The 26,600-nt window shown below is 34.4% G+C and overlaps 1 protein-coding gene across 6 annotated transcripts in view; it reads left to right on the forward strand.

Annotated features, from left to right (window-relative positions):
* The window catches only part of NIPBL (NIPBL cohesin loading factor), a 192,987-nt gene that overhangs the window by 74,419 nt on the left and 91,968 nt on the right, over window positions 1-26,600 (forward strand). For all 6 annotated transcript variants that reach the window (XM_078004661.1, XM_015139874.3, XM_078004663.1 and 3 more), the window contains 6 exons: window positions 7,728-7,870; window positions 9,551-9,716; window positions 12,769-12,896; window positions 16,106-16,205; window positions 16,739-16,890; window positions 25,750-25,910. In XM_078004661.1, the coding sequence (XP_077860787.1) occupies window positions 7,807-7,870; window positions 9,551-9,716; window positions 12,769-12,896; window positions 16,106-16,205; window positions 16,739-16,890; window positions 25,750-25,910 (771 nt within the window). In that variant the 5' untranslated portion in view covers window positions 7,728-7,806. The remainder of the gene's footprint in view (window positions 1-7,727; window positions 7,871-9,550; window positions 9,717-12,768; window positions 12,897-16,105; window positions 16,206-16,738; window positions 16,891-25,749; window positions 25,911-26,600) is intronic.

Here is a 26,600-nt window from a genome sequence, read left to right on the forward strand (position 1 = left end):
GGATTTTAGGTGGTTTATAATGTTAAATGTAATATAAACTAGGACAATAAAAATATACTAATTTAAACTTTTTAAAAAATTGTTTAATGTGAGAAGGCTGAGCAGAGGGCAAGGAGAACCTTTTCATTCTTGCCACCAGAAATCTTGCTCCTCTCTTACTAAAGCTTTCAGTCATCCCTCCAAGTGGTGGCGGGACAATTCTAAGGTCTGACCTTAGTTCTTAGCATAGTATGTTAACAGATCTACCCTTAGTGTCCTGGCCCACCAGGACTCGAGCAAACTTTTCTGTTACCCAACAGGTTGGGCTGCAGCCACACTATAACAAGGTCTGAATCTCAGCCTTGTGAGATGAGTATGCTTTTCCAAATTCTTATTTTCCTCAGATATTTTCCCCCCTTAACTCCATGGATGGTAGCTGCTTCCTGTATTTGCCATTCCTGTATTTTGTAGAATCCTTTTTATACCATCCAGTTAACCATTTTTTACTACTTAATAATTCTATATATTAAATTTTTCCTGCTCAAAAACAGTGTGTGTATATATACACACACATATCTGTGTGTGTATATATATATGTACTTAGTTTTAAGCCTTTCTCCCACCACCAAAAAAGTTAACATTAGCAAAGAAGGTATTAATTAGTTAAATATTCCACGTATATGAAATTTCAGTTTATTCAAAATAGTGTTATAATCACACAAGGTGACAGTATAGTATAAAGAATGCTGAACTGGAGATCAAACACTTATATTCTAGTCTTGGCTAGTGAATTACCAGCTCAGAGACCTTGAACAGACACTTATCTTCTCTGAAGAACTTTTACTGTTTGCTGTAGGTTTATCTTTTTTCCATAGCAGTGTAGATGTTTCTCAGTTTTATGTCCTTTAGACAAACATAAGAATATAAGATTTGGTTAGCAACACCTGAATTCAAATCCTGTTTCTGCTGCGTGCTGCCTGTTTAGCTATAGACAGAGTTTTTAGGCCCTGAAACTTAATTTTTGCATCTGTGAAATAGTAATAATCTTTATAGTCCTTTGATATTGGAATGATTAAGAAAAGGGATGTATAAATATCTGACACATAACAAGTGCCAAAAAAATTTCCCCCACAGCGTTACTTTATTTCTTGCCTATCTGATCTATTATAATGTAACTTATCAACCCTCAGTAAATCACTTCCATAACTATAGCTATAGTTCAGACCACTTTTGTCACATTGTGAATTTCCAACTTCCTGCTTTAGACATCTCCAACTAGATATTACACTGGCATTTTAATCTGAACAAGTCCAAAATCACACCATGGTTACATGTAAGTACTGCAGTATTCTAACAGAACTTTCTGCTTCCATCCTCTGTCTCTGTCTCTTCCTCCCCCACCCTATCTTCCTTATCACTATTAAATTAGTCTTAACTGAAAGCTTAAGGATGTGGAAAAAGATATCAACATTATATAAGAAACTCCCTTGCAGGCTCCAGTTGACCTTTCTGGCCATATGCTCTAAAGTGTTTATGAATATACCTTGCATGTTATATTAGTCTTTAGCACCTAGCTCAGTGTACTTCATAGAAGATGCTTAACATAGGTAATTATTTAAATACTCAGAGAAATCTATGTACATGTAGCAGCAACAGGAGACTTACTAATTTTTTTATTTTATCATAGTTTATATTACTGTTTTCCTGAATCATAAAGTAATATTCTAATCATAATAAAAGTCCAAGGATACAGATAAAAATACCACCAAAATAACAATTCCCCAACATCTCAGAATATACCCGACCCCTAATCATTGTTAAAGGTTTAATAATATTCTTTTTTTTCATGCATAGACCATCATTTTTATGAAAATGTTTTAAGGAAAAGTATTTAGCTTGGTTGGTGAGCTTATGATGTGCACATTGATATTTTTGATTAGCAATATATCTTTAATATCTTTTCTTGAATTTTAAGAATCTTTGTCATTCTTTTTTATTTTAGTGCCAATTTGTGGAGAGATTAAAATACAGAATCATCACTGTAAAGTTGGTTCAGGCTTTAATTCAATGATTCTTTCTCTTTTCTGCCTCTGAAATATGTATTCCCTTTACCACATTCTTGTGGCCAAACTCAAATTTTAAAGGGCAGAGGATGTTTCCGTCTTGTTAACCATTGTACTTTGCTTACCTAGCATAGTGTCTGACACAGTAACATAAGAGATAAACATTAATTGGATGCGTCATGAAGGACTAAATATTTTAGAAATAGTATGTTGTGTTGGGGTGCCGCTTATAACTCAGGGGGTACTTACAGGGTTGAATGAAACTGTTATATAACCTGATATGGCATTTTAAACTGTTAACTATTAAGCATAGTAAAAGGAAAATACTTTAGTTATGTAAAGACAAGATGAAGCAGATTTTTCTGGAAAACAACACAAAGTAGAGTTTAAAGCAATTTCAATTATTAAATTACTAAGACAGATTGAATAGTTGTTATGGGAAAAGTTACCAAAATCATATCTTAACATCCATCATGTATTTAGCTCATTATTAGTGTATTCAAAGATGGAGGAAATAAGGGGTTTGTGCTTGGTAAGATTTATTTGTTAAAATGTCATTGTGCAAATTTTGAGAAGAAAGGTTATGAACTTAGCATAAAAAATATCATGGTGTTTACTTACTCATTGTAATCTTGTATCCAAAACTGATTTTCCTCAAAGTGAATTTTGCTTTCTGCTCAATAGTTCAGATCAAGAAGAAAGTTAAGAGTAATTGCAGTGCCATAGAAGTGTGAATCACATACTAAATGTGGTTATAAAGTAAGGAGCCTAACTCCATAAAGCCAGAGTCACCATACTTCAGTGTCACATGGTACAGTACACTGACTAACAGTCTTTTAAACTGGATATTTCAGTCAACCTGTAAAATAATATTTAAAAAAGAATGAGACAGATCTGCATAAATGAAAGATTTCCAAGATAATATACATGGCAAAAGCAAGATGCAGAAGAATATATAATAAATAACAGCTTACATTTAACGAACATTTACTACATGCCCAGCACAATTCTAAGAACTTTACACATATTATTTCATCCTCACAGCAAAATTTAATAATAATTACCTACCTCTTATATCAGAGATGAGGAAACTGAGGTGCAGAAATTAAATACGTTGTCCAAGGTTATGTAGTAAGTGGGGAAGCTTGGATTCAAACACACAGCCTAATTAATCTCTTTCTTTCTTGGCTATATATTTTGAGTATATTGATTGTGTATGCATAGTAATCTCTCATGGATGTACCGTCATTTGTTATACTAATAATATTGTTATACATTTTAGTTGTTAGTTTAAGTGTCCATGTACCAGATAGCCTGGGTTTGACTCCAGTTGTATGACCTTAGGCAAATTATTTATCTTCTCTGTACATCACATTCTTCATCAAATAGAACTGTAATATTAGCACCTCAGGTTCATATGAGGATTAAATGAAAGTATATTAAAGTGTTTATAACCATTTTTATTACATAGTAAGTGTTTTTTTTTTTTTTGAGACGGAGTCTCGCTCTGTTACCCGGGCTGGAGTGTAGTGGCCGGATCTCAGCTCACTGCAAACTCCACCTCCCGGGTTTACGCCATTCTCCTGCCTCAGCCTCCCGAGTAGCTGGGACTACAGGTGCCTGCCAACTAAATGTAGTAAAAATGTTGTGGGAGTATCTACATGTGTATGTTTTTCAGCATGTATATGATTATTTCTTTAGGATATATTTCTAAAAGTGAAATTGTTGAGAAAAAATTTGCATGTTTTTAAGGCTTTGTTTATAGGGTGCAAAGTGGCCCTCCAGAAAATTTATCTACCATCAGATAATAAGAATGCCTTCTATTCCAAATCTGTCCCAATTTTAATATTATTATAATCCCTACTGATACTGTTTTATTTGCATTTCTTTTGTTTGCTTGAGGAAGTTGTAAATTTGGTAGTGAAATTAAATGAACTGGAGTCTTTAAAAATCTTAGCAAATGCTTAAAAGTTCCCTTCAGACTCATTAGAATGGGCTAAATTGATAATTTACTATAGTATCTTACTCTAATTAAGCATTCTTTTAATTAAACCTCAAGCCATTCTTAAATTTAGTTTATAAATGATTCTCACTCAATGTATTTTGTTTGATTTAGTTCTTAGTATTACAACAGTTAGATTTTTTTCTGCTTTCTGTCTCCAGTATTTATTTCTCCTGCCTTATGATTTAAGTAATTGTAGGTGAGCAGGCCCAAGACTATGACTTGTAATACTGTGGTGAAATATATACTGGAATGCCAAATAATTATTTATAATAGATCTTTCAGAAGTAGGAATTATTTGTATTGAAAAGATGCCTTTCACTCTATTTGATTCGAAAAGACTCCTGTTCTTCCTCTGTTCTCCCAAATCTATTTAGTAATGCTGTTAACTTTCTGGATCACTTACTATGTGCCAGGTGGTATGTCAGATGATACATGTGCATTATTTTATTTTATTCTCATCACCACTTATGAGGTGAGCTACTTTCCTCACTCTTCCATTTTTTCAAATCAGCAGCTCTCAGATGGCTTTGCCTGGTGACCCACAATTTAAAAGACATTTTACCTGGACTCACAAAGCACTGTGCAGTATACCCTTATATTTCTATTCCCTCCATTCCTTTCAGTGTTCAACCCACTAAATTTATTTTATAATCTACTAATCGGTAACCAGTCACAGATTGTAAAGCACTACCTTAAGTGACAGTTTTAAAGCCCTCATTAAAATCTTCTTTACAGTTTGGTTGCCATTTCATTCTGGACACATGTCAGCTTCAGTTTTACAAAAAACAGTATACTTTCACAGAGCTAAGCAGTCCAAAACATTATTCAATCCAGAGCCAAAAATGTCATAGCTAGTTAGTTAGGGTGTGTTTGTTCATGTTTAGAATCCTAGGAACACTATTTCTTGATGGACCCTGGTCACCTTCCAAGATAAAGTAGCAACATTTACACAGATTACTTACATTTATTAAAAGCTGTGACTTTAGCTAAAATTGTGACCTCATTTCTACCAAATTCCTCTGCTGTTCTTCAAAATCTTGGATTCCAGTGGTATTAGCTATAGTTCAGCAGTGAAGATCAAATGTTTTTGTCAGTAATCATCTATCAGCATGTAATTAAAGCACTTTAAACCAAGTAAGTATTGTTGCTCTCCCGCCCTTTCCCCTTTACTCCCAGTATTTAGTTAACATCAGTATTCAGTGCATTTTTTTATCACTGTGAAAAGCACAATCTTGTGGTTAGGCTTATTAATCTTCTAGTTCATATATGGGTAACTAAATACATAGTCATTTTTAGGCTAAAAATCCTAGCCTGGGGTTGGATCTGCTCTATTTGTTACTCACCTGGGGCTTCAGAAAACAGTCAGGTAGCCCACAGTAGAATCCTCTAGCATATTACTCTTTTTAGGTTCCTAGCCTCTGAGTTAAATAATTAAATACAGTCATTTGTTACTTAATCTGCTTGAATATGGCAGTGTACATGTACAACAGTGAGTTGTATATGAATAACGATATTTTTGTGATCTGTAAGTCATTTTCATTCAATGATTTAATTCCATTAATTACTAAGCATAAGTTGGAACTTCCTTATTAGCATAAATTTATGAAAAATTCAGTGTGTTTTGGTGACTTTTATCAGGAAATTTTAAATTCCAGCCAACTTTTTAAAGTGCTTCATGTGACTGCTAACTATGCAATGTTGCATTAAATTTCTTTAGTAATTGTTAAAGAATCAAATTAATAATTTCAAAGAGTAGAGTCCACAGTGTAGCAAATGGACAAATATAGAATAGCTAGTAGTGATTATAGCTTTCCTATATTATTTCCTGTGCCTTTTCCTTTCAGTGGGCTTCTACTAGAAATTTTGTCAGTCATTCACCAAAGGAAAGTAACGTTTTTTTCCCTTAGCTGGCAATTGGTAAAGAATGTACATATAAAGGTCTTTAAACTGTAAAGAAAAAAGAGGAAGTGATTACCACAAGGACAAGATAGTTAATACCCCTAGAAGGAACCAGAATGCTAGCCTTTTGGATGGTGGTTCTATGGATGCTTACTTTATAACTCTTGTTAAGTTCTCTGTGTGTGTGTGTGTGTGTGTACCTGTTTAATGTGCCTTTGTTCAATAGATCTTATATTTATTGTACCTGTTTAATGTACCTTTGATCAATAGGTCTGATATTTATAATAATCATGTTTGGGGCAAAGGAAATTCTTAATTTTAACTACCTGTATAATTATACATTAAAAAATTCTTATTTGCAATGTTGCATTCAGACATATAAGTAAGGGAAATCACTAGTATTATGTCATTTGAATGTTTGACGTTTACAACTCAAAAACTTAAGAGGTTCTCTTAAAAGTAACTGACTAGCAAATACAGCCTTTAAAAGATAAATATTTAAGCTTTTTAAACTGGAAGCTACAATTCAGTTTTCAATCTTAGCTCTATGGCTTAGTTTGATGTAGTGTTCCATTTGCTGATTAATTTATAAAGTAAAAGTAACTTAATGAAAGTGTACCTTCCATTAATGTATACATTGGTAAAATATTATCTGCTTACAAAAAAGGGTTTACCAAGCACTGTTAAAGGAAAGATAAATGTTTTACAAGCCATATGTTGAAAATAAGAGAAAAATGTGAAAATGTGGGGGTTTTGAACAGAATAACAAAGTGTTCAGTTTTTACAGAATGTCTTCATATATTTTTCTGTGTGTATATATAGAGAGAATTCCATCATGGTAAATACTAAACATTAAAGTCAGTTAAGTAATTTGTATGGGGAACATTAAAAATGTTAACACATGTCTTTGCCTTTCTGTGGTTGCACATTGGTTATGTGACTTATAAGAAACATGTAGTGATAGTTGGAAAGACAAGCTAAGTACATGAACAGTAAGTAACCATGCAAGATTGAAACAAGACAAGTTTCAAAAGATGTCACAAAGGAATATATAATTATTTACCAAAATAATATTGGGCAATAAATGTCATAAGTTCAGAGTAGGTTAAGATACTCATTTGGGTGAATTTGAGGTTTCATGAAATAGTGGGAACATGCTTTGGATCTTGAAGAATTATAGGATTTGGACCAAAGTAGGAATGGGCTTCCTAGGTAGGAAGAATGTCTTAAGGAAGTGTATAAAGATGGGAATACACAAGGGAGATTTGGGAGAATCTGATTAGATCAGGTTGGTTGGGGAGGGTGGTTTATGTAGGATAGTGATAAAAGACACAGCTAGAAAGGCAAGTTGAAGCTAGATTATGAAGTTAAATGTTTAATGTGCTTATATTGTGGAAATGAATTACAGTGCTTGTCGAGGTTGATCAAGTATTCCTATCTAGCCATCCAGCCTAACAGTTAAGAAACAAACTCTGGAACCATATTGCTTTGGTTCTAATTCTTGCTCCACTAGTTACTTTAAACTCACTGTAAATTAATTTCCTCTTAGTAAAATGCAAAAAACAATAGTAGCTGTTGTACTGGGTTGTTGTGAGGACTGAGTTAATGTGTGCAAAGCACTTTGCAATTGCTTAACATATAGTAAGTGGTATATAAAAATGATTATTATATAGGTTGAACAAACAAAAGCAGAAATTTTTTTTTATAGTGACTAAGCATTTTCCTGGTAGTAATATATCTGACATATTTCTACAAATAATTGTCTGTTTTGTGTGTTGCAGTGTTTGGGAAATGGGAAGTAATGACAGCTGGCACCTGAACTGAGTACTTTTATAGGCAACACCATTCCAGAAATTCAGGATGAATGGGGATATGCCCCATGTCCCCATTACTACTCTTGCGGGGATTGCTAGTCTCACAGACCGTAAGTTTGGTTAATTTATCTAACTTAAGTTCTACTGTGTGTTAATAATTTTTACAGTGACTGTTCTAAAAATTATTATAGGTTCTTTAAAACACATTTACAGAAAAAGCAACTGAAACTGCCCTTTAAAGAAAAAATAATTGACAGCCTAATTTATCTAACTTCTTAGTGATGTTTAATTTGGTTGTCATGTTCAGTAATCTGTTGGAGTTTGTTGGGGATATCAGCAGCCTGTTTTACTCTAAGGACTTAAGAATTTTAAAGAACATTGCCAGTCTTTTGAGATTTATTTAATGTAACTCAATTTTTCAGAGATTTATTCTTTCGTTAGGCATTTGTAACTATAATTCTTAGTCCTTGAGTAAAAAGCTCCCTACAATTTTAGTTACTGTGTCGTCCTACCTGAATAAATAAAAGGAAAAAGATATGAGAGGGAAGGGTAGAAAGTGAGAGAATGGCATACTTTTCTTTGTATAGCATTGTGCAAGATTTGGAACTTCATAATAAGGGAGCTAGGAGAAAGTATCTTCAAGAAATGTTTTTGTCCATGTTCAGTATCCTCCAAATACAATTTTTCTGGCTTTTGTTTTTTGTGAATTTCCAGTTGGTTTTAGTGGGGTAAAATAGATAACAGCCTATATAGCTTTGAGCTTAGGAAACTAGCATAACTAGTTTATGAGGTCTAAATTAACAGGGAAGTGCTGTAGGTGATTGGGTTAGCATTAGGTAAGAAAACTTTTTGAAACTGGTATTATCACTTTGTTGTAGGTAAGGCATAAATACTTCAGGAGTACAAAATCAGATATACTATAAGGAATTTCTTTTTGGTTTTTCTCCCCATGATCTTTGCTATACCTCAATATTTTGTCTTTGCAGGAAGCCCTGTTTATTAGGTAATAATTTATTTTCTGTGTTTTTATTAATGAAAATCCTGTTCGTACCTATTGGGGCTGAGCACCATAATAATTATACTGTATAGGTGATTAGAAATTAAGCCAGAAACAGACACCTGACATTTTAGTTAGCTTTCTTAACTTTTAGATAAATGAACAAATTTCTGTTAGGTGAACAGAGATTAAACAGCTGAGTTTAAGCTACTATAAAACATTTATGTTCTTTTGTTTGCTATTAGAGAATAAAGAGGAGATAATTAGGAATTTGGAATTTAGAAGAATATTTTAATATTCTTACAGAATTCTATGCTATGAATGCTTTCTCGCTAAAGTGAAGTATTTATTTGTATATTCTTAAGCTTTTAAAAAATATTACTTGTGTTTTATGAAGAGTCAGATACTGTTATTTGATTTATTTGTATGAGCGTACTAGTGATTCTGATAAATCTTATAAACAAGAACAAATGAAATTAATGAATTGCTACATTGGAAGTTAGTTTGTAACCATGCCCTTTTCGCTAGTCATTTGTTTAAGAAATGAAAAGCAAGGATGAATATAAGGGAGCTGAATTTTATTCCTAGAGACTAGTATAATCTATTATGGTCCAAGTGATGTTTTGGGAGTTTTGTAGGGTTGATTGAGGTGTGTTAGGAAGAGGAGGAATGCTTTTTAATAATTTGTCACATTGATATTTATAACTTACGTTTAATCCCAAAATACAGATAAACACTAAAGAGACTTCTTACAGTCACTCAATTTCTAATAATCTGATTTTATTCCAAATAGTCCTGAACCAGCTGCCTCTTCCATCTCCTTTACCTGCTACAACTACAAAGAGCCTTCTCTTTAATGCACGAATAGCAGAAGAGGTGAACTGCCTTTTGGCTTGTAGGGATGACAATTTGGTTTCACAGCTTGTCCATAGCCTCAACCAGGTATCAACAGATCACATGTAAGTATGATCAATTTTATATCTAATATAAGTAAAAAGTTTTGGCCCAAGAGAATCCATATTCCTGGTTTTATTTCAAAAATTTTTAGATGCATAGTTTATTTTTAAAATATATCAGTATCCAAGGGAGAATATAGTCTTATTGCGATAATAGATTAATGAGATTTAAATAGGCAATTTTTAGATAACTCTGACCCATGTAGCTCTATGGATATTTTTTCAGCTCTTTTGAACTTATCTTGGGGGATCGATCGTCTTTGCAGAGATCTGGTCATGAAACTATATCCCTGGCTGGGCGCGGTGGCTCACGCCTGTAATCCCAGCACTTTGGGAGGCCGAGGCAGGCGGATCACAAGGTCAGGAGAGCAACACCATCCTGGCTAACACAGTGAAACCCCGTCTCTACTAAAATACCAAAAAAAAAAAAAAATTAGCTGGGCGTGGTGACGGCCGTCTGTAGTCTCAGCTACTCAGGAGACTGAGGCAGGAGTATGGCGGGAACCAGAGAGGCGGAGCTTGCAGTGAGCCGAGATCGAGCCACTGCACTCTAACCTGAGCGAAAGAGCGAGACCCTGTCTCAAAAAAAAAAAAAAAAAAAAGAAACTATATCCCTTTTTCCTGATATTGCTAGAGTAGTTAAAATTCACAGACTCTAATAGACTATGCTACTAGCTCTTTTTGGAGTAGGCTTACATGCTTTTCAGGAGAAGTATATAAGAATTCAAGGGCTAACTCCATGAAAGGCTGTTATAGAGTTTGGGACTAAGTTTTCCTAGAATTTACTCTACCATCTAATTATAGGTATGTATATTCACACAGTAAACTTTTTTAAATAAAATTGATTTAAATTATATAGCATATTTACAATTTTTTGCACAGGTATACCTTTTAAAATTTATTTTTCGGCCAGGGGCGGTGGCTCACACTTTTAATCCCAGCACTTTGGGAGGCCCAGGCAGGCAGATCACAAGATCAAGAGATTGAGACCATCCTGGCCAATATGGTGAAACCCTGTCTCTACTAAAAATACAAAAATTAGCTGGGCATTGTGGCACATGCCTTAGTTCCAGCTACTCGGGAGGCTGAGGCAGGAGAATCACTTGAACCCGGGAGGAAGAGGTTGCAGTGAGCCAAGATCACGCCACTGCACTGGGGAAAAAAAATTATATTTTTTTCACTACAAAACCAAATCATATTTATAACAACAACACAAAAATGTGTAAAAAGTAAAATTTCTCATTCTTATCCCTTCATATCCCACCACACAATGTTACTCATGTAACCTCACATTCTTTTTTTTTTTTTTTTTAATTTAAAGATTCATCATGTAGGGGAATGAGGATAAACACATTATAATGGACAGGTGTCTGCATTAGATGCAGTACATACTTTGGGGACATTTTTAAAGCTGATGACGCTAAGGTGAGATGCTTACTAAATGGATTTTCTAATAGAGAAGCTGAGAAATGATTGGTTAAAATCAGAAAGAAGTATACTACTACTAATATTTTGTCACTCCCAAAATTCAGCAATATTTAAATCACCTTTTTTTTTTTTTTTTTTTTTTTTTTTTTTTTTTTTTTTTTTTGAGACAGAGTCTTGCTCTGTCCCCCAGGCTGGAATGCAATGGTACGGTCTTGGCTCACTCAACCTCCACCTCCTGGGTTCACGCCATTCTCCTGCCTCAGCCTCCTGAGTAGCTGGGATTACAGGCCCCCAGCACCATGCTTGGCTAATTTTTGTATTTTAAGTAGAGACAGGTTTTCACCATACTGGCCCGGCTGGTCTCAAATTCCTGACTTCAGGTGATCCACCCACTTCAGCCTCCCAAAGTGCTAGGATTACAGGCGTGAGCCACCACGCCCAGCCTCTAAATCACTTCTTATGCTTGTACATACTTATTCAGTAGTTTTCACCAAATATTTAAAGATGTAAAGGAAATAGCACACATAAAATAAGGACTTATTTTATGGAGAGCTCCCTTAAGATTGCCCTAGAAATGTAGTGAGTCTTATCATTGGACAACATCTTTATAGGTCTTCATGGTTAGATCCAATGAGTAGAACATTGACATGTATAATGTAAAATTAAAACACTGCCTATGCTTAGTTTTATCATCATCTCCATGGTTGTGAATTTAATTTGCTACTTACATTAAAGTTTATTGAAAATTGCTGCTGTGAAGGTATTGAAATTTGCTGTTTGGTTTCTGCTTTCCCCCCACCATGACATTATTTGAGAAAACAATATAAGATGGAAAAATTACATAACCTCTGGCTCTTGTCTTAATCAGTGTGGCAACAATATCTTATTTGTAAGACATTCCCAGAAAGTCAGAGTCACTCATATTCAGATGTAAGAAAATATATTCCAATAACAAATATCAACTTTTTGTATAACTATCACTTCGCTACCCTTCCATTATTTTGAGTAGTTTAGAATAGAATATATTTCTTTTCTATTCTAAAACTACTTGGAAATTATTAAACTCTTAGTTCAATAAAATAGTGTTTTGGGCTTTTTTCCCCGACTGTGTAAAGTAAAATGAAGAAAAAAGAGTGTCCTTAGAAGAATCCCTCTGTTATTTTTGATAATTATATTTCTCCCAGGGATAGCATATTTGAAAATTCATAACTGTTGGGCCGGTTGTGGTGGCTCATGCCTGTAATCCCAGCACTGTGGGAGACTGAGGTGGGCAGATCACTCGAGGTCAGGAGTTAAAGACCAGCCTGGCCAACATGGTGAAATCCCATCTCTACTAAAAATACAAAAATACAAAAATTAGTTGGACGTGGTGGCAGGCACCTGTAATCCCAGCTACTCAGGAGGCTGAGGCAAGAGAATCACTTGAACCTGGGAGGTGGAGGTTGCAGTGAGCCGAGATTGCACCATTGCACTCCAGCCTGGGGGACAAGAGCAATACTTCGTCTCAAAAAAAAAAAAGAGAAAATTCATATCGTTGGCCATACCAGTGTGATTTACTTTTATACGATAAGTCTTCTTAAGAATCAGTCACCATTTTAATTTTTGATATTTATTTTCTCAATGCCAGAGAGTTGAAAGATAACCTTGGCAGTGATGACCCAGAAGGTGACATACCAGTCTTGTTGCAGGCCGTCCTGGCAAGGAGTCCTAATGTTTTCAGGGAGAAAAGCATGCAGAACAGATATGTACAAAGTGGTGAGTTTCTTAATAACTGAATTCCCATATCAGAACTTGTTTTATACATATTTAAATCCAGGTGTCTTCTTTAACAAGCTGGCCTATCAGGAATGCCATGTTTATGCCTTCAGTCAAGCCAAGAACAAGAAGGAAACTAAATTGATAAGATTCTTGTAGTTTAATATGTAACTAAATTCCTTGAGAATTAGATAAAGTTTTAAGTGTATTTTGTTACATATTTTGGAATATATCAGTTTACTCAGCTTAAAAATTTTTTTTTGTTTTGGAAAATCAGAATTAATTTGAAATAAGTCTTTCATTAATCAAATATTTGCAAAGCTTTTGAACATGTACATTGTAGCAGGTATATAGAGTTTTAATACTGATTGTGATTCTGTATTCATGGTTTTCTAGTAATTGATTTAATACTCCTGTTGCCTTAGCAACAGAAAAATTGGTTAAGTATTTTTAAAGACAAATTGATTCATAGTATTATAAAATAATAAAAATATTACATCCAACACAGACATAATTTTTATGTAGTCACGGAGTACCTTTAGGTTAAGAGCATTGTTCTGTTCAAGTTTACCGAATTTGACAAGCCCAAGTGCCTGTTTGGCTCTCAAGAATAAAATAGTCAGGGAGGGAATAGCTTAGACAACTTCAGAAAGTTCAACTTTGTTAATTAAATAACTGTATTTGCCGGGCATGGTGACTCACACCTGTAATCCCAGCACTTTGGGAAGCTGAGGCAGGTGGATTGCCTCAGGCCAGGAGTTCAAGACCAGCCTGTCTCTACAAAAAAATACAACAATTAGCTAGCTGTTATGGCGTGCACCTGTAGTCCCAGCTACTTGGGAGGCTGAAGTGGGAGGATCGCTTGAACTCAGGAGGTCAAGGCTGCAGTGAGCTGAGATTGCACCACTGCACTCCAGCCTGAGCAACAGAGCAAGATCCTGTCTTCAAAAAAAAGAAAAAAAATAAAATAATTTTGCCAAATTCATTCTGGTTTACTTTGTTGGCAGCACTTCCATGATGCTTCCTATTCCGTTTCCTTTAAATAATGTTACTTTGCTGATTCTGTGTATTTGTGTTGTTTGAATGGTATTTTGAAAGCAATTGCATAGTTACTGTCGATTCCTCAAAATGCATAATGGGGATGCTTCTGACTGACTTGCCTTTTAGCAAGTTGAAGGTAGGTATGCAGGACAGTGCTCTGTCTTCACCAGAACTAATAAGTTAGATTGCAGTAGTAGGAGACAGATATAAATAATGGAGGAAGCTAGAGTTATGAATACTTTCTGGAAAAATGTTGGAATTGAAAGAAATTATGGAAAGAGTTGATTGGAAGAAAGACTAATAGAGTGGGAGTATTAGTTACATGAGAATGTGAGTAAATCTAGTATTGGATAAATGGATCTAAGGTTACTAATACTACATTTTTGCAGCTTACATTTTTGAGTATTTGGGTAGTAAATCACTCTAATAAAAACTTGAGTATTCACCTCTCAGTCACATATTTTGTGTTTTATACTACATACACTTGTTTTTTAGTCCAAAACATTGATTTCTATATACCCTACATTGTAAAAGCATAAACTAGCATTTAAAATTAATCGATTAGTTGCATGTTTTTTTTTTTTTAATTAAAGCATTTTCCTGGTGATAAATGGCTTTGAAATTTTAAAAGCTGGCTGGGCGTGGTGGCTCACGCCTGTAATCCCGGCACTTGGGAGGCCAAGGTAGGAGGATTGCTTGAGCCCAGGAGTTCGAGACCAACCTGGGCAACACAGAGAGATCCTGTCTCATTAAAAAATAAAAAATAAAAATAAAATAGAAATTTAAAAAGTTGATTTGGGGGTTGGTAAGTTTAAATATGAGTCATGCATGTGGAGAAAATTTAATAAAATGCAAATCACTTTAATCATAGTTCTTTGGAACTTAGAGCTAATTGAAAAGGACTGTAAGAATTTCATTTATCCCTTTTATTTAGAAAGCCATTGCTTTCAAACTAGTAATTCCAGTTTGTCCCAGTGATGACTGTTAGTTCATGGGGGAAAAGCTTTTTAACTCCTGTCTCATTGAGTATTCATCTCCCTCCAAAAGAAAAAGAAAAAGAAAAAAAACCTCCAGCAACAATAATTATAGTAATTAAGCTATTAAGCTATGGAGCAAAACAATTTTTTGCTGAGTTTGAGTTGGAAAAGAAAAGTCAGAAGTTGAAATTTAGACTACATACTTAAGAAAACACCCTTCAATGGTAGACTGAGAGGTGATTTTGAAACCTAATTTCTTTCAGCTACAATCCCTTTTGTAGTACTCTTAGCAAATGAACTTCTGTATGAATATTTCTAGTGAAAGGCACTTTTTGCAACAACAGCAGGAAATGAAATTTGGAAATATAATTTGATGTTTGCAGCTCCCAAAAAAGAGTTTGGCTATAGAAATCATAAGAAAATTCAGGGTGTTATTTATAGATTTTTATCTGATTCTGAAATATCTAAATAAGTGAATTTTTCTGTGTCTCCTGTATAATGAAATGCCATTTGCATAATATTTGAGAAATAATGTCTGGCTTGAAAATAAATGTAAGAACCAGAACGCTGTTCTCAGGTTTTTATTTTTTAATCAAATATTCTGTTAATCCCTACTATGTGACAAAGAGTTATTGTGAAAGAAGGAATAGGTACATTCGGTTTTGCTTCAAAAGACATTCAGATGGAAATTGCAGGAATTCAAACTTTTGACCCATAAATAAAGTACTTTTCAAAACCTATGTCTGAACCATAATACAAATAGCTTTTTGAAATTAAGTTCCCAAGCATGAAAGGTGTATATGATAAAATATTCATGTAATAAAAACTACTCTGAGTCCTGTTGTAGAAGGAAGTGTATTGTGTTAGGTGCGAGGTTAGATAAGACAACTTTTTAAAAAATCTTTTGAATTCTAAGACTAAATAATAGAATATTGAGTAAGCAAGTAAAATTTTTAAAAATATTATAATCTCTGTTTCTAGTCCTGAATTAGTTTTATGGAAAATGGTGCTGTAATAAAATTGTTCTTGAAATTTACAGTTTTACAGTGTCTATATTTTGCTCTTTGAAATGAAAACATTGATCAAAAAAAATCTCTGGCATGTTTGTGAAAGAATAACTGATTTCAGTTATTTAAAGGACACTTTACTGCTAGAAGAAAATAACATTCTATATTTTTGTGTTTTGCATAGGAATGATGATGTCTCAGTATAAACTTTCTCAGAATTCCATGCACAGTAGTCCTGCATCTTCCAATTATCAACAAACCACTATCTCACATAGCCCCTCCAGGTAATATGTGTATATATCATTTATTAAATGTCTTCTGTGGTGAATATGCTGGTGAATATATGGTTCATACATTTAGGTAATGGTGGATTATTTAGAGTTTAAATAGTTGAAATACTTAAATAGTAATTCACTTGTGCATTTGCCTTAAAATGTTGTATATGGAAATAGTCTAATATGCTAATTGAAGTAGCTACCATCTTAGTAATGTAATTTCATACAGACAAAAGAATGTTAAAATAACTAATGTGTTTGAGGTAAGATTTAGGGAACATGGCTTTAAGTACCTTAAACAGATTGGTACTTTTATATAAGTAAACAAATTACCTGCTTTTAAAAACTTTTTTATTGTAACTCTTTGATTATGAATTGCAAACAATTTTTGTATATTATTTGACTATTTTGCAAGATTCTTCTATTTGCATAGATTGTACATATATAAACTAGAGTTCAGAGGACTTTGTGACAGTCAAATTTCAAGGAATAGCATGTTTATTTTATTTCCTTACATTTTTTATTTGGATTTTGGGTTTTAGCCGGTTTGTGCCACCACAGACAAGCTCTGGGAACAGATTTATGCCACAGCAAAATAGCCCAGTGCCTAGTCCATACGCCCCACAAAGCCCTGCAGGATACATGCCATATTCCCATCCTTCAAGTTACACAACACATCCACAGATGCAGCAAGGTAAGAAAATTGTTTGTAACTTTACTGGGAATGTCCAAGTGCTTTAATTCCAAGCAAATTTGTTTTTCAAAATATAATTATTAAACACAAACTAAAATACTATACTGTATACTTACTTGTCAGTGAACCTTTTTAAAGATATGGTTTAAATCATTAAAACATGTTACACTTACCATTTGAAAATTTGTCATTTTAGGAGGTGAAAGGAGCAGTGTCATTTTGGCTTTTTGGATTCAGTTATTATATAACTAAGTATATTTAGGTATGAAATTAAGAAGAATTGCGTTTTTTAAAATTGCTCCTTCTTCTTACATTAGCACTAAGCCAAGGGACATTTACATTTTAATTGTAAAGTAGATACAGTCAGCCTTTCACATACATGGGTTCTGCATCATGGATTCAACCAAATGCTGAGTGAAAATATTTGGAAAAAAAAAATTGAGTCTGTACGGAACATGTACAGGCATGTTTTCTTGTCATTATTACATAAACAATACAGTATAGCAACTGTTTACATAGCACTTACATTGTATAGGCATTGTAAGTAATCTAGAGATGATTTAAAGTACTATATAGTGCATAGGGCTATATGCAGGTATTGTGCATTTTATATGAGGAACTTTTGAGCATTTGCAGATTTTGGTATTCACAGAAGATACTGGAACCAATCCCTCATGGATACTGAGGGATGACTACTATGAAAAACTTACTATACTGTAAAAATTTACTGTAGTACAGTAGAGGAAAATTAATCTTAGATGCAAAAATTTGAGATTAAATTACCAATTCTCACTTGATTATTAGTTCTTAATGTCATAACGTTAATATTATGATGTCTTTTTAAGGTTATATTTCCTTGAGATATATTTCATGGTTATTAAATAATTGATTTATTATTAGTATAAATTTATATGTTTTAAAGAAATTTTTTAAAGCAGAAAAGTGCAAAGGATAATACAAAACATCTTTATTTTTGTCCTCCTTAATTAACAGCAAATTTTAAAAATTTGCTTTCAGTCACTAATTTCTACATGTGTGTTCTTGTTTATTATGCATGAAGTTGAAACTTTATTCATTAATAAAGTTATTAATTTATAAACTTTTAACTTTGTCATCCATCAAAACAGCTAACTCTGGTTTCCCAAAACTAGATAATGAAATATTAGGTTGAGCTTTTTTTACGCACGAACTCAAGGAGAAACTGGGAAGCAAATTTGACACATTTGAAATAGACACAACCAGGTGCGGTGGTACTCGCCTGTAATCCCAGCACTGTAGGAGGCTGGGGCAGAAGAATCAATTGAGCCCAGGAGCTCAAGACCAGCCTGGGCAACACAGTGGAACCCTGTCTCTACAAAAAAAAAAAAAAATTAACCAGGCATGGTGGCAGTTACTTGTAGTCCCAGCTACTCAGGAGGCTGGGGTAAAAGGATTGCTTGAACCCAGAAGGTCAAGGCTACAGTGAGCCATGATCACACCATTGCAGTCCAGCCTGGGTGACAAATTGAGGTCTGTCTCGAAAAGAAATAGACACTTAGAAAATTACTGAATTGAGTGTGAGTGCCATACGTACATATCTATGTGTATATGTAGATGCTTAATATTTGTAATATACTGGTATACTCTGGTACACAAAAATCTGAGGGACATTTTACATGTAATTAATTAGATGAAAAATGTCAGAAGAGCACATCTGTTTCTTGTGTAAATGTCCATATACACATGAATGTGCATAAAAAAGAGTGTAAATTTTAACTCTAAGAAATGTGTTGTTTTTTAACAAAATCAACTTAGCTATTTAATATAGTTTGAGGACCTATTCAGTATTGTGTCATTTCTTAGAAACGCTCAGATAAAGAAATAAAAACCTTAGTCGGGGATTAGCCTCACCCAGATATTAAAGTTATTCTAAATAAAAAAATTTAGTCAGTACTACCCAAAACAGTTTGCATATTCAGTGTAATCCCTATCAAAATACCAATGACATTCTTCACATAAATAGAAAAAATTTACATGGAACCAAAAAAGACCCCAAATTGCCAAAGCAATCCTGAGGAAAAAGAACAAAGTCACTACCTGACTTAAAAATACATTACAAAGTAACCAAATACATTATAGTCACCAAATCGGCTTGTTGCTAGCATAAAAACACACATACCAATCCCAGAGAGAATACAGATATTTACAGACAACTTACTTTTGACAAAGGCACCAAGTACATAAAAGGAGGAAAGGACAGTCTCTTCGATAAATAATGCTGTGAAAAATAAACTCAAAATGGATTAAATACTTAAATCTGAGACATGAAACTATGAAACTACTAGAAGAAAACATTGAAGAAACACTCCAGGATGTTGGTCTGTGCAAAATACTTTTTGTTTAAGATTTCAAAGCACAGGCAACCAAAGGAAGAAATAGACAAATGGGATTACATCAAGCTAAAAAGCTTCTGTACAGCAAAAGAAACAATCAACGAAGTGAAGAGACAGCCCACAGAATGGGAGAAAATATTTGCAAACTGTTTGACAAGTGATTAATAACTAGAATATCAATAATATATAAGGACCTCATTACCAAAACAATAATAACAAAAACAAATTAAAAGATAGCCAAAAGGTGTGAGTAAACATTCTCAAATGAAGACATACAAATGGCCAGCAGATACAGCAAAAAATGCCGAACATCACTCATCATCAGAGAAATACAAATAAAAAGCACAGTGAGATATTATCTTGCCTTAATTAAAATGGCCTTTTTCAAAAATATAGGTAATAGTGAATACTGGTGAAGATGTGGAGAAAAGGGAAGCCTCATATACTGTTGGTGGGAATGTAAATTAATACAGCCTTTGGAACACTGTATGGCAGTTTCTCAAAATACTAAAAATAGAGCTACTGTATGATCCAGCAATTCCATTAGTAGGTATATATCCAAAAGAAGGGGAATCAGTATACTGAAGGGATGCAAGCCCATGTTTATTGCAGTACTATTCACAAAATAGCCAAAATATGGAATCAAACAAGTGTCCATCAGTGGATGAATAAATAAAGAAAAGGTATATGTATACACAATGGAATATTAGCCATAAAAAAAGAGTAAAGTCCTGTCATTTTGAGCAACATAGAGGGAACTGGAGGTCATTATGTTAAGTGAAATAAGCAAAGCACAGACAAATATTATATGTTCTCACTCATATGTGACAATTAAAGTGGATCTTAAGAAGATAGAGAATAGATTGGAAGTTACCAGAGGCTGGGAAGGGTAGAGGAGGGAGGCGATGAAAAGAGCTTGATTAATGGGGACAAATATACTGTTTGATAGGAGAAATAACATTTAGTGTTGGATGGCTCAGTAGGGTGACTAGTTGACAGCAATCTATATTTCAAAATAGCTGGAAGAAGATAATTTGAATGTTTTTCCCATACAGAAAAGACAAATATTTAAGGTGGTGGATATCTCAATTACACTGATGCAATCTTTACAAATTATATGAATGTATTTAATTACCACGTGTATCCCAGAAATCTATGCCTCTATTATCTGTCAATAATAAAACATAATTTTCTTTGAAAAGGGAAAAAATTAGTCTGGCAGGGAACAAGTGGATAGGTCAGTAGGACAGAGAGAATGCAGAAATAGGACAATTTAGACTATTGAGAAAGGTTGCATTTTTTTTTTCAACTTTATATTACAAAAATTTAACTGCAGAAAGTTCTAAGATTAGCACAATGAACCCCTTCACCAACAGGTATCCTGCCACTTTGTCCTTAAGTATATCTGCTAAGAAGGATATGCTCCTATATAAAAACCAAAGGTAATAATTGTAAAAAACTTAAGGTCAGTTCTGTGGTATCATCTAATATCCAGAATATATTTGACTTTTACCAATCCACTTGTCCTAAATATGACTTTAATATCTTTTCAAAGCATGTTCAAATCTAGCTTTTCACACATTGCATTTGATTTTTGCATCTCTTATGGAGGCTCTTTTAATCTAAAGCAGTCTGATACCTTTTTCCCCCCATGACACTAATTTTTGGTTTTTGAAGAGTTTGGCCACTTTCGTTGTAGAATATTTCATATTCTAAACTCCACTCTTTTCTGCTGGTGTTGCTTAATTTGTTTTCTGTATTTCCTATCAAGTAGAAGTTAGCTTTAAGGTTTTACTAGTTTCTAGTTACACATTTTTGGCAAGAGTACTTGATAAGCAATGTTGTGCACTTTACATTGTATCTTATCATTATCATAAAATGGTCTCAGTATATCAGTGGTGTTTAGGTGGTGAACCTCTCTTTATTGTAAAAGTACATATTTTTCCCTTTGCAATTCATAAATAATCTGTGGGATGATACTTTGATATCATGTAAATATGCAATTTCCCATTAATCTTTTACTTAAAGGGTGTAACATTCAGTGAATCTCATTTTATCGGTTTTTACACAATCATTGGAAAAATGATGTTTAAAAATTCTATCATTCTAAAGATTACATTTTAAAATCAGCATATAAGAATGGATTGTTTAATAAATGATGTTGGTGATTGTCTAGGTATTTTGCAATTTTAGCTGGATTCCTGGATCACCGAAAGCAAAAGTGTTCTAGATTAATAAGCTGTTTATATTTTTTAAGTCATAAAATTATAAGAAAAACATTTGGGCAAAGTTTTGGTATTCTAAGAGTTGAGAAGGCGTTATTTCTAAGCAGACCGAAAACCTGGATTGTAGAAATGAAAAAAAAAAAAAAAAAGATTAATTATAAATTTGTGTATAAGAGAACATAAATCTATAAATTACATAAATATAAAACAAATATGGGGAAATATGCATTTATTGTAAACACAAAGTATTGATTTTTTTAATACTGAAATCTCATACAGATCTGTAAGAAGACAGAAATGAAAGAAGTAAACAGGCAATTTACTGGAAATGAATAGCCAAGTCGATACAGAAAGATTTAATAAATATATGAAATTGTGGTCACCTTAGCTCATAAAGGCATGCATTCAAAATTAAGATGAAATAAAATTTTATATCAAATTGATAAACATTTCAGTCTTCATAGTGATATAAATTGGTGCAACTTTTTTAGAGAACCATTTGTTTGACAATATCTATCATATAATTTAAAATTCATATACCTCACTCAGTAGTCCAAAATCTACCTCCCTTGAAAGAAAGGGAAAGAGATAAAAACATACTCAGACTGTTTTAACAAGTTCTATCAAACATCGAATGAAGAGATATTCTAATCTTAATCCATTCCAGAAAAAAGAAAAACAGCAACACTTTCTCAACTCTTTTTATAAAGTTAAATTACAATCTGGATACCAAAACCAGGTGAAGTGAGGGGAGTATGAGAAAGCAAAATTATAAATCAGTCATCATACGTGAACATTCATGTCCTGTTCCTGAATTGAAATAAAATGTTTCTAATTTTTTCTACCACTAGGTAAGATTAAATCAATCTCTTCTCTTTTTTTTTTTTCCATACAGATGGGGTCTTGCTGTATTGCACAGGCTAGACTCAAACTCCTGGGCTTAAGTGATCCTTAAGCCTTAAGGTGAAACAACATTTTTAAACAAATATTAAGAAACCAGGCCAGGCATGGTTGCTTACTCCTATAATCCTAGCACTTTCGGAGGCCAGAACGGGCAGGTTGCTTGCAGCTGAGGACCAGCCTGAGCAACATGGTGAAACTCCATCTCTCTCTACAGAAAATTAGCCAGGCATGGTGGTGTGTGCCTGTAGTCCCAGCTACTTGGAGGCTGAGGTGGGAGGATGGCTTGAGCCTGGGAGGCAGAGGTTGCAGCGAGCTGAGATCACGCCACTGCGCTCTAGCCTGAGCAACAGAGTGAGACACTGTCTCAAAAAATAAAATAAAATAAAATAAGCAGTGTTATCAACCAATGTGACAAAATTGGATATATATATGAATTGGTTAGTAGAAGACAGTATAATTCAGATTATCGGGCTGGGGTCCTGTGAGCCTTTTAATAGGTCTCAAAAGAGCATTCAGAAAGATTCAATTTCCATACATGTCATTTAAAACTTTTCACTGGCCTGTAATCCCAGCACTTTGGGAGGCTGAGACGGGTGGATCACGAGGTCAGGAGATCGAGACCATCCTGGCTAACACGGTGAAACCCCGTGTCTACTAAGAAATACAAAAAACTAGCCGGGCGAGGTGGCGGGCACCTGTAGTCCCAGCTACTCGGGAGGCTGAGGCCGGAGAATGGCGTGAACCCGGGAGGCGAAGCGTGCAGTGAGCTGAGATCCGGCCACCGCACTCCAGCCTGGGCTACAGAGCGAGACTCCGTCTCAAAAAAAAATAAATAAAAAAAAAATAAAACTTTTCACTGAATAAGAATACATTAAGCACTTTGGGAGGCCAAGACTGGTGGATCACGATTTCAGCAGATCAAGACCATCCTGGCTAACATGGTGAAACCCCGTGTCTACTAAAAATACAAAAAAAATTAGCCAGGCGTAGTGGCGGGCGCCTGTAGTCCCAGCTACTTGGGAGGCTGAGGCAGGAGAATGGCGTGAACCTGGGAGGCGGAGCTTGCAGTGAGCTGAGATCGCCCACTGCACTCCAGCCTGGGCAACCGAGTGAGACTCCGTCTCGAAAAAAAAAAGAAAAAATACATTAAGCTGAGTGTGACGGTACACACCTGTAGTCCCAGCTACTCAAGTGGCCGAGACAGGGGGATCACTTAAGCCCGGGAGTTTGAGTCTAACTTGTGCTATACAGCAAGACCCCATCTGTATGGGGGGAAAAAAAAAGAGAAGAGATTGATTTAATCTTACCTAGTGGTAGAAAAAAATTAGAAACATTTTGTTTCAATTCAGGAACAGGTCATGAATACCTATAATCACATTTATTTAGTGGGTGTCCCAGCCAATACAGGAAGAAAAGAAGCGTTAAAACTATGTATAATTATTAGTAAGGAAGAAAAAAGTGTCATTTTCAGGTGATATAATTGTCTTCATAGAAAATCTGAGATAAGCTGCAGACAAGATACTAGAATTAATAAAAGCATTCCACTTAGTTACTGGATACAACATCATTATAATGAAATTAATTGCATTTTTGTGTACCAGAAATAAGCAGGTATAATTATAATCTTTTTTGATATCATTAACAATTTAAAGGAACACCACAAGATACCTAGGATAAATTTAATGAAAGATTTAAAAGACTTTTGTGGAGCAAATTACAAAACTTTTGAAAGAGATAGAAGAAAACTTAAGAAAATGAAGAGTTGTGCCATCTTCATGGATAGGAAGACTCAGTAGGGTAAAGATTATTATACCCATATCTGTAAATTCAGTATAACACTGATAAAAAATCTCAAGAAAGGTTTTTGTGAAATTCAACCTGCTTCTAAAAATTCATATAGTAGAAGTTCAAGAATAGACAAAATAATAAGGAATGAAGTGTAGCAGCTCAGTCTAACAGCAGTCAAGATTTGTGCAGGCATGGAAAAATAACACATAGTGAAGTGGAACATGATGAAGAGCTTAGGAACATACCCATGGACAAATGGAAACTTGGTCCCTATCACATCGTATCTTAATGGGGGAAAGAATGATTTCTTTAATTAATGATGCAGAGACAGCTAGTTATTCATATGGAAACAAGTAACATTGGATCCCTGTCTCACACTTAAAAATGAGTTTTACATGGGTTAAATACCTAACTGAAAAACCAAAACTGTAAGGCTTTTAGAAGATACAAGTGACTATTAGAAATGTTTCCTACCCTTAGAATGATGAAAATTATTGGCAAGGATATACAACAGTGGGAACTCTCATATGCTACCAATGAATACAAATGGTCATAAGTAATCTGTTATTTGGTAAGGTTTAAAAATATGCATACCCAGCAATTTCACTGCTAGGTATTAGCACCCAGAGCTCTTACACATTTATAAAAAGAGTCCTCATGTACAAGAACATACATTGCAGCATTGTTTATGGCAGCAAGCATTTTAAGCAATTTGAACATCCACGTAAGAAAGAACAAATAAATAGTGTACATCATACAGCAGAGTACTGTATGAAATGAGTACTGTACAAAAGAAATGAATTTAGGCCAGGCACAGTGGCTCACATCTGCGTGTAATCCCAGTGCTTTGGGAGGATAAGGCAGAAGGATCATTTGAAGCCAGGAGTTTAAGACCAGCCTGGGCAACATGGCAAGACCCTATCTCTACCAAAAAAAAGAAAAAGCCAGGTGTGGTGGCAGGTTTCTGTAGTCCTAGCTACTCAGAAGGCTAAGGCAAGAGGATCACTTGAACCCAGGAGTTTGAGCTTACAGTGAGCTATGATCATGCCAGTGAACTCCAGCCTGGGCAACAGAGCTGTCTAAAATAAATAAAAGAATTTAAAACTGTATATATAAAAAATATATATAATCTCAACATAATATTAAATGGAAAAACAAGTTATATAAGGATAGATACATATATCACCTATATAAAATTATAATGTAAAAACACAATGAATTACTTAGGAATATATTCATGCATAGCAAAGGTATAAAGATAACACATAGGCAGAATAAACCCAAGTCAAAATAGTGGTTACCTCTAAGGAGTAAAAGGAAAGGAATAGAGGAGAGAAATAACAGATAAATGGAGATCTTCAACTATATTTGTAATGTTTTAGTTCTTTTCAAAAACAGATCGGAATCTGGCAGAGTGTTAAGATTTGATCAAACTAAGTAGTCAGTACATGAGTATCTGTTATATTATTCTCTGTAATTTCTATATGCTTAAAATATTTGTGAATAATTACTATTCTCCAAGAATGTTAAGAATTTTTTAATAAACTTTTTTTTATTCTTATTAATTTCAGCGTCGGTATCAAGTCCCATTGTTGCAGGTGGTTTGAGAAACATACACGATAATAAAGTTTCTGGTCCGTTGTCTGGCAATTCAGCTAATCATCATGCTGATAATCCTAGACATGGTTCAAGTGAGGACTACCTACACATGGTGCACAGGCTAAGTAGTGACGTATGTAATATATTATCATTAAGGTGATAAAATAGTTCTAATATTTGTCATATAACCTATTATTTCCATTTCAAAATTTGAATGATACCTACCGTATATCATTATACTAGCTACTGAGTACAACATGGCTTCTGCACATACAGAGCTTAGTCTAGAGTAGGATTGGTCAAGTGTGACCAGTAGCCTGAACCACAAAGTGAGAATGGTTTTTACGTTTATAAAGAGTTATTTTAAAAAATTTAAAAAAAGCAGTATGTGACAGAGACTGTGTGTGGCCCACAGAGTCTGAAATATTTATTCTCTGTTCCTTTATGTAAAAAAGTTGGCTGGCTGGGCACGGTGGCTCACGCCTGTAATCCCAGCACTTTGGGAGGCCGAGGCAGGTGGATCACAAGGTCAGGAGATGGAGACCATCCTGGCTAACACAGTGAAGCTCCGTCTCTACTAAAAACAGAAAAAAATTAGCTGCGCGTGGTGGCAGGCACCTGTAGTCCCAGCTACTCGGGAGGCTGAGGCAGGAAAATGGCGTGAACCCGGGAGGCGGAGCTTTTAGTGAGTGGAGATCAGGCCACTGCACTCCAGCCTGGGCGACAGAGACTCCCTGGAAAAAAAAAAAAAAAATAGTTGGCTGACCCCTGGCCTCGAGGTTTAGGTTCTTAATGAAATACTTCAGTTTTAGGTTAATACTGC

The sequence above is a fragment of the Macaca mulatta genome, chromosome 6 (assembly GCF_049350105.2).
Source record: "Macaca mulatta isolate MMU2019108-1 chromosome 6, T2T-MMU8v2.0, whole genome shotgun sequence".
NCBI classification, from domain to species: Eukaryota; Metazoa; Chordata; class Mammalia; order Primates; family Cercopithecidae; genus Macaca; species Macaca mulatta.